Source organism: Pavona decussata, unplaced genomic scaffold (assembly GCF_977016875.1).
Source record: "Pavona decussata unplaced genomic scaffold, jaPavDecu1.1 SCAFFOLD_180, whole genome shotgun sequence".
Lineage (NCBI taxonomy): Eukaryota > Metazoa > Cnidaria > Anthozoa > Scleractinia > Agariciidae > Pavona > Pavona decussata.
In genome coordinates this window covers 1,637,874-1,647,178 of record NW_028145590.1, presented here as the reverse complement: position 1 = coordinate 1,647,178, position 9,305 = coordinate 1,637,874, and the positions used below count along the sequence as shown (strand labels likewise).

General features: G+C 38.0%; 1 protein-coding gene across 1 annotated transcript; it reads right to left on the bottom strand.

Moving 5' to 3' along the window:
• Positions 1 to 2,550: 2,550 nt before the first annotated feature.
• LOC146463186 (uncharacterized) lies at positions 2,551 to 9,223 on the bottom strand. Its single transcript, XM_085084797.1, has 3 exons — positions 8,830 to 9,223; positions 3,264 to 3,527; positions 2,551 to 2,881 (listed from the first exon to the last, which is right to left on the bottom strand). Exons 1-3 carry the CDS (start codon positions 8,995 to 8,997, stop codon positions 2,612 to 2,614), a joined length of 702 nt encoding a protein of 233 aa, XP_084940923.1. The 5' UTR covers positions 8,998 to 9,223; the 3' UTR covers positions 2,551 to 2,611.
• Positions 9,224 to 9,305: the final 82 nt, after the last annotated feature.

The window sequence follows — 9,305 nt, the reverse complement described above, 5'->3', positions numbered from 1 at the left end:
CTGAAAAATTCATGAATTGGAAACTATTTGGCAATACGAAAAGGATTGAAAAAAAAAAAAAAAAAAAAAAAAAAAAAAAAAAGGAGTGATGTAGCGCCAGAAAGCGTCCAGTCGTGTTTTAAACTTTGCATACATTTGCCTGTATAGCGAACCAGCCGTGAACTGCTACTAAAAAATAGTTGGCGGGAAAGATTACAGCGAAATGTATTCTGCATGTTCTAGTCTTTCTTACGGTTTGCTTGGCTTTTAATGGATTTAAGAAACACATGTAAGATTGTTTTTACAATAACTGTCCAAATTCTCGCGCGCTGATTGGCTCGTAGCTATTGTCTATAAGAGTACAGACAATAAAAATGACGTCAGATGTAACGCACGCGCTTTCTCAACGAAAAAAATAGTCAATTCCGCTCGTACTTTTTCCATGTTATTGTAAAAAACAAATCGACGGCAGTTTTCTATGGTCTATACTCTTATAGACCATAAAATGACGCCATAAAATGCCCAAAACCCACTCGCCTGCGGTTCGTGGTACCACTTGAGTTTTGAACATTTTTTGACGTCATTTTATGGTCTATAAGAGTATAGACCATAGAAAACTGCCGTCGATTTGTTAAATATATTATACCCAAGTGTTTTTTTGTCAGCAATTACGCGAACTCACTGTAGGGTCAGTTTCAGAAATTTGTGTTTAGTACGCAGTCATGGTAGTAATAGGGTTTTCATGTACCCATTCTAGTTTTACTTACCGGTACAATATTAAACTGTTCCAGTTCGCTTGATTTCCAATCTAATTTGGTGGAGCACGTATTTTTCTTTTCTCAAAGTACATCCATGACTTAACCTATGACAGGTGCTGTTATGTGTAGTGCACAGTCCATTTTCAACATTTTACACTACCATTTTACTTGCATGATTGTCAATAAATCATTGAAACTATGGTACATTCTTAATTGGACAGTTTTCGTGTCATGCCTGGTGTAATCGGACAGTACGCGTCATTTGAACGCCCTTAACTCAATTGTTGTCCTTTATTTATACCCCCCAAAAAGTTAAACTGTTGGCTTTTTTTCTCAAATTTTGTTGTGATGAATTGGTAACAGGACTTCGTGTCGTCCAATTCTGTCTGTAATCATACTCGTGATTAAACAAATAGGCCCTCCGCTGTGCAGTCGTCCGATTTTGTTATCACTAAGTCCTATTACGATTATAAATCACTCACAATAAGAATTAATCCGCCCCATACAAAAACCAAGCCTTCTTTTAAAAATAAATACACTATACTCTCCCAACAGTAAAACCCCTCAAGGCAGTTCCTGCCGGGCCTAGCACTTTATTACAAATTCCGTGATTCTAAATTAGACGATGCTGATTACAACAATTCAATATAAGAGCAACTGCCTAGCAACAGACACATGTATGCAATTGCAATTTTCTTTTTCATCTTGGCCTTGAACTTTCTTCCGTCCGCCATCTTGTTGCACGAGTGCCCGACGTCAGCGCGCGAGGGATGCTGGTATACTATGATAGCTCTAAGCTCATCGGAATTTTTATCTACTTTTATTTTCATTTTAATTTGATCTGTTTTTTTGTGTGTGTTTTCATTTCACTTTTACTTTACTTTTGTCTTCATTTTAAAGTTCACTTTTTGTATACAATTTTTTTTATTTGGATTTTAGTTTGTTTTCCATTTTGCTTTGTTTTGACTTTAATGTTCATTTTTTTTTCATTTTCAACGCTTTTTACTTTTAACTTAAGTAGTATTTTTATTTAAGTTTTGTTTTGAATTATCTTTTGCAATTGTTTTTTTCTTTATATATGGGGCAATTTTTCAGTTAATAGCCATAGGCCACCATACACATGTACGCAATTGCATACCTATTTTTGACATATTACATGGAAGCTGCACAATCAGCCACAATTAAATAAATTGACAACAGAACACCACCAGAGTCGTTGAAGAATGTCAAAATCGGCGTTATAAAAATAATTTTGTTCAGTATTCAACAAATAGACAATTTGTACTAAACAAAGTGTCATCGATGAGTTTTCCGATAAACTATTGGCGCAAAATAAATTGTTGTTAAACGTTAAACGTTAAACGGCTATTGGTTTTCCTTAGAGCTAAAAATTCACAATTCTGTTACACTACTACTACTTCATCCAAATGGAAGGCGTGTTCAGTGCACAAACGGTAACAAAGACATAATCTGCGAGGTGCACAACATAACTTGTTTATTCCGCGACCGAACACTAAGGCCCTCGAGAAAAGTTTTCGTTATAGGGGCGCAGTAACATGGAACAGTCTGTCAGCGGAGGCTAAGCAGGCTTCTACTTTAAATAGTTTCTATTCCGCTATTGTATTTTAGAATTTTTCAAACTTAGTTTTAGCACCTATTATAGGATTTTTCAATTGTGTTTGTTAATTTTAATGCCTTAGCTTTTTAGCACAAGGTTTAATGCGCACGGCTCTTTAAAAGACCAGTTTTAGTGATAAGGATTCCGTGGATAAATAAAGTTGTTATTGTTATATATAGACAAGACATACCAAAATACTTTCCAAATTTCCTTAGTATCACAGTAGTTAATGACGTTCCTTTTTGCTATGAAGTTGTCAGACATATGTCATAATAGGTGGCCTTGCAGAAAACTGACACTGGTTGTCTGTTCTAAACGTTGCCTCAAATGAAGGACCTTGAAAAAACTTGCGCTGTCCTTCTCGCTCTTCGTATGGAGGCACAAGGACCTTAACAGGCTCGGCTTCTTGATCTCTTGACGCCTGCGCAGTAACCATTTCATAGCCTTCGTGCATTAAACCACCGCCAAAGACCTCAGTAGGTCTTTCCGTTGTGGTGCAGTTGGCAGAATGCGTCATATGTTGCACCTGATATCAGAAAAGGGTAGACAGGTTATCATTAATGGGATGTCTATAGTGAGTTTTTATATTAGTTTCCTGAAAATGGATTTGTGTCAGTCATATTAATTTTCATTAGATTTGATTTCACGTTAAGCTCCTCGACCTGTTTTTGTAGGGCAAAAACAGAAATTTATAGATTTGCAAAACACTTTCCTTGTTGTTAGAGCAAGCCTTTCACTGACAGTTCAATAATTAATTACAAAGTCGGCGAATTATCCAGCTCAATCTTATAAAATAACCCCTGACTTTTGCCTACCTCGCCTTCGGTATCAGGCGATATTCCGCGCGATTTGTCTTTTCGTTGTTTAATTAATCACTTAAACCTTTTAAATTCATTTTTGTTCTTCACCTGCTGGTTGTTGATCCTGCACAGACTGCAATAATCAGGGTTCACTGTACAGTAGTGAATGGCTGCAGAGATTCCGGTCACACATTCAAGGAAACCAACTAACGACAACGTAACAAAAAGGAAAAAAACGCCTGGTCCGTCATCGTCATCTTGAGGTCTTAAAGAAAAAAAGTGGTCATCGTCTTTGAGTGCAGCAGTGTACACACCAACTATAAAGGCACCAAGCAGAGCAGATAAGATGGCAAAAAACAGAAAGACACGACCCTGAAAGAAAGGCAAAAACTCACGTTTAAGCTAGAGGTCGTGATAAGTTATATGAAACATAATAACTGGCCAAATGTTTAATTGACACTTGAGAAATTGCATTTGTTTAACCTTATAGCTGAGAAAACATTAGCAAAACAATCGGCTGAGGTGCCTAAACATTGCCTGAGAGTAACTCTGTAGTTTATGCCTTTGGAATAGGTTGTCAACAAAGATAATCCCAGAGCGCGTCATAACTTGTTTCTAGAAGCCGTGAGGTCGTCAGAAGAAGCAACCTCGTTCCCAGGTCTTTTTCCATTTAAAATTGGGAGGGCAAGGGGGGGACCCTTGCATCGGCTGGTCACGTGACCATGAAACATCCGAAAATCTTGGGTATAATAAATTAGCGGCAACTAGATTATACATAATTTTGCGGATATCGACTGGCGTTTCGCGCCCGGCTAAACTGAAACGCCTGTTATGCAAGCTACATCGAGGCTCGAATTTTGCGCAATATTACCGTGATCGTAGCAAGATTGCGGAAATGGCGAAAATGTGTAGTTATTGGGCTTAGGATGGCTTCTAAGCCACCGTAAGCTTCCTTAATTCCTTTCAGTTTCATCCTGTTCTTAATCTGTCCAAGTGAGGAGTTTTAAAAACGTCTAGATGTTATTGCCGCGATGGTTCTTGCCGTTCAAGAGACACAAAAGCATCGCTCCTTGTCTGAGCTTTGAATTCAATCACAAAAGACTAACGGTTTGATACTGTTAAAGTGCGAAGTCAAGGTCATATTTGTATTCTGAATCCTATGGCTTTCGCCTAATCTCTTTATAATTTGATGTTTTGTTTTGCCCGTTCACAGTTTGTGACTATATGCTTCTTGCACCGTTTGGAGCATTTCGTATTGAGCAAAATTTTAGCTTCTATGTAGCCTGCATAACAGGCGCATTTAGCCGATCGCGAGCGCGAAGCGCCAGTCGATATCAACATTATGCATAATCTAGTCGCCGCTAACTTATTACACCCAAGATTTTCGGGTGTTTGGTGGTCACGTGACCAGCCGATGCAAGGGTCTTTTTCCACCACTCCCAATTTTAAAAGGAAAAAAAGCCCTGGGAACGAGGCTGCAGAGGATGATAAGATGTCCGTTCGTTAAGTCCCGAAAGAGATTGAAATCACTGAAAAGTTCGTCGGAAATCTTCGGATGATACTCGACACTGTTCGGTTGTACATTGTCGATTTAAACGTTCTTAAATCATAGCCAGTCTTAACGTCTTATTGATGCTGACAGTTTCGATAACTGTCAGCTATCTTTATCCAAACTTGAAAAACATGAAAAGTGTCAGAAGCCATAGGCTTCTGAAGGTGTTAATTATTGCGATAAATGCGCAAAGTCACTCTGTAGACGCCCCCTCCCCCCTGGTTTGGGGGTGGAGATCACTTGTGTCCATATGGGAGAAAGCTGATAGGCTCCCTCGTCCCTGTTCATAGTAGCTCACATTATGAATTGGGAAGCAAGTGAAATAGTTGAGCAGGAAAGCGACAATTAGTTTAAGCGATGGATTAAGGAAAGCATATGTATTAGATCGAACACTCCTACTATGCACAGGGACGAGGCAGCCTATCAGCTTTCTCCCATATGGACACAAGTGATCTCCACCCCCAAACCAAGGGGGGGGGGGGGGGGGGGCGTCTACAGAGTGACTTTGCGCATTTATCGCAATAATTAACACCTTCAGAAGCCTATTTAAGGCTTCTGACACTTTTCATGTTTTTCAAGTTTTGATAAAGATGACTGACAGTCATCGAAACTATCAGCATCAATAAGACGTTAAGACTGGCTATGATTTAAGAACATTTAAATCGACTGTTTATCTTCACTAGCCTGATGAATTTCTTCAAGAGTTTAGTACATTTCTTTAGGCCCATTTAAACGATTTCAATGTTCGCTTCAACAAGCATTCAACACTTTGTTGAACCAAATGTCAAGGCGTTTGAACAGGTCGTTCAACATTGTTGAAAGTGTAACAAAAATGTTCAGAACGTGTTGAATCAAATTTAAATTGGTTTAAACTTTTATTCAACATCGATTCTACATTTCCGTTGCTCTTGAAAATTTTGAATTGCGTTGGAAACCGAACTGTTTGAACACTCTGTTCATGTTACATTTGCCTAACATCCGTGATACTTTTGTTGAAGGAATGTTGGTTAAAAGTTGAAAACGTTTGACCGGGCCTTTTCCCGTCTACTCTAAAACAACAACCTGAAATGACCACTGACATTCATGATTTAATGGAGAACGTGAGCGCATGTTGCTTAGTTTCATCTTTTCTTTCTGAACTTAAATGCGGCCCCTAGGACGTTAAATCATGGATAGATCGGCCACATTACCTAAACAAAGAGCATTGTCTTTGAATTTGATGAGCTTTTCTTGATACGACCACACAAACTAAATTAATAGAAATTATTGCGAATTTATTCAGAAAATGAAATGTAATTTTTAGTTCCGTTTTGGGTCTTCTCTGCTTAAGGTACCTAATACTGGCGTGAATGATAGTGTAATGCAACAACTGTTTCATTCCCCTTCCCTTGGGGAAATTTTGGCAAACCGCAACAATTTAGAAAGTTTTGGAAGTTTAGACTGGTCGCGTTTATTTTACGCCATGTTTTTATTAATTTATTTCCTAAATAAACGAATTTACTCCAGTGTGAACTCGCCCTAAGCCATTAAAGTTTAAGGATATTTTTGTATTTGTGTTGTAGCCTTCTGAATAAAATGTTATGTTATGTTATGTTAAAATGTTATGTTATGTTATGTTATCAAAAGGAAATAGCCGAATGATTATACGAGGGAATCAAGTGTTGACATAAGGAAACCTTAAGTTAATATAATTTTACATCTTAAACTCACAAAGGAGTTGCCGTTTACCATTCTTTCTTTTGTTATGCCAAGTGTACCTGTCACGCAATTCTGCAAAAGAGCATAAAAAGGTTAAGTCTAGGTCACGCATTCTGGTATACACTCCTGGGGTTGGGGGTACTCCCTTATATGGGCTCTATAGGTATGTGCGGCGCCAAAGGGTATGGTTTTTCGGCTGTTTTGGTCATAAATAGGGTATCGCTTTTAGCCATTTTGCCGCCATTTTGGAAATAAATAAGGTATAGATTTTTGCACTCTAGTCCTGGGTTCGATTTTTTTAGAAGAAGCTACTTCAGGTCATAAATAGGGTAGGGAAAATCGCATATTTTGGTCATAAATAGGGTAAGGGTTTTTGGACGCGGGCCGCACACCCTCACCCAATTTCTTTTGGAGTACCCCCCCCCCCCCCCCCCCCCGTATACATTCTGTTTTTTTTTTTTATAAGAACGACTAATTTTGGAGCTGAGGCTGAACGTTCTTATATATATTTTTTGCGATTTGAGGCTGAAAACAATCCTAAGATGTTCTTAAATATACACGGTATACACTCATGTGTCTCAGTAAATCAATGTGGACGTAAGCAGGAAACCTATCAAAGTGCATTACCTGCTGAGATATGGTTTCAGTTTATGAACTGCTGGTTATGACAAACCGACAAGGCTGAGATTAACCAATATTTAAATTTTGGTTGATCTGGCAGCCTCGACATTCTTATGAAAAAAGGTTCTTATAAACCTTATTATGCATTAACCCTATACGTAGACTCATGTATGTTAGTGATTGTTTTGCACAATTCGTTCCTGTTTTTGGTTGACGTTGCCATTTCTAGTTTTCTATTCTTCATTGTTGTAGTTTTCCGTGTTAGCCGCGCGAGCACTTAGCGTGAAATATTTCTGGTAAGGACATTTTTTCCTATTTAGCGAAAGCCAGAGTTCTCATTTTTATGTCAAACAATCGTATCAGTGTTTCATTTTTGTTTGTTTGTTGATTTGTTTTTCCTTTATTTTTTGTTTTCAATTGGACTTTTACAGGGCTTCGTACCGGGCCATTGGATTTGGTCAGGGTCTGGCTATTTCGACTTCTTTACGTCATTCAAACATCGTCGTCAACGAAACCAAAGAAAATAATAAAAGCAATTAATCGTTATTAAAATAGGTTTCTCAAGTCACGAGAAATCGCGAAGGCAACGTCTGTTTTTTAGCGGCTGTGAAAATACTAATTAGGTAGCTTTTGTCGTCTTGAAAACGGGATTTATATACATATAACAATGTTAACTAAGGATAGCATCATGTAATCAGTCAGATAAAATTAATACCTTGAACGTGGTTGTTAATTTATGTATATCACGAGTGCCATGTATGAATTAAAAACTACATTTAAGGTATTTTTCTCTTTAATAAACACCTAAACTGCTGACTGGTTGTCCTGGCAAGATATTATATAATGCATTCTATAAATAAGTTGAAGCAGACGACTGCGTAATTATTCCGCACAGCAATACACAGAAATATTATATATGCATTTTCCGGCGCTTACTCAGACTATAATTATTAATAATATGCTTCCTGTTTATGTATAGCTTGACAGCAGCGCCTGTGTAAATTATAAATTTAAGCCGAGGCTGTGCGAGAATCTTTCCCAATCCACACAATACAAATCCGCTTTACATAAGTAGCGCTGGCTGGGAAAGGGCATCATCGAAAGGGATCCTGGCTGGCAACTGGAATTAGGCATCAACAGCTAGCTGGCTGTGAAGAGCGGATAATATTTTCCCACGGTTGTTTAATTATTAACCTTAAATCCCTTATTGGATGTCCAATAACCGTTTCAGGCAATTATAAATCAATTCTGAAAATTTTCTCGTTGGGTACTCTTGTCCACAGTTAACAAAACCTCAATATTTAGTAATGAAACTCTGGCTATCAGAGTACGATATGTCAACAAAGTTTGTAACCGCATAACATAATCTTTGGTCATTATTATAACGACGGCGACGGCAACGAAAGCGTCACTTGAAAACATAACTTCGCGTTATTTCTACTAATTCGCAATTATTCTAGTTCGTTCAATTTGTACAGTGCGGCCGAAGTATTCTGGAACAGAATTGGTAGGAACGGTGTTAAAGTTAAGACAGAAAATGAAAAATTCGCCGTCGTGTGCTCCGGCATTCTCCAAAATATCTTGAATTTTGGTCATTTCACGCGGTTGTTGCGCAGAGGACGGCAAAGAAATTTACAAAAACACAAGCACGTACAAAGCTATTGATTTTTACTCATTAAACCTTTTGTTTTGTGCCATTCTCGTTGCCGTCGACGTCGTTGTTCCTTAAGACCATATTTAAATTATCTGGTAAAACAACTGTAGTACTAGCCTCACGCTCTGTCAGCAATAACCAGTACTTACCCATATGCCGCTCACAACGTGCAAAACAATATGGAAAGTGTTATTTTCAAAGTAATCTAAGACTATGATAAGAAGCAGCCATGCCACCCCAATGACGATGAATGCAAAGGCAAGGCACTTTCTAAGACATCTTGCCCGCGTGTCGTCCATATTGTTTTTAAGTCTCATACGTGACCTTCATTAAGGAAGTTATTGCAACTTACGTCATGCAGTCAAACAAAGAGAATGTAAAACAGTGCGACACTCAGTTCAATGAATAGGCCTTATAACGGTTTTAGATGCCATTTTGAGAAGGCAAACACGTCTTTTAATAACAGTGTTTTGTATGGAAATCTCATGTCAAATAATTTTCATAAAACATTGCTACTGAAAAATTCATGAATTGGAAACTTTTGGCAATAGGAAAAGGATTTTAAGAGAAAATAAATAGAGCGATGTAGCGTCAGAAAGTGCCCAGTCGTGTTTTGAAGCTTCCA

Coding starts and splice junctions, on each gene's coding strand:
- LOC146463186 (XM_085084797.1), bottom strand. CDS start 8,997: ATGAGACTTAAAAACAATATGGACGACACGCGGGCAAGATGTCTTAGA. Junction 3,528..8,829: donor ACGTTGTGAGCGGCATATGG/GTAAGTACTGGT, acceptor CCTTTCTTTCAG/GGTCGTGTCTTTCTGTTTTT. Junction 2,882..3,263: donor GCAGGATCAACAACCAGCAG/GTGAAGAACAAA, acceptor TTCTGATATCAG/GTGCAACATATGACGCATTC.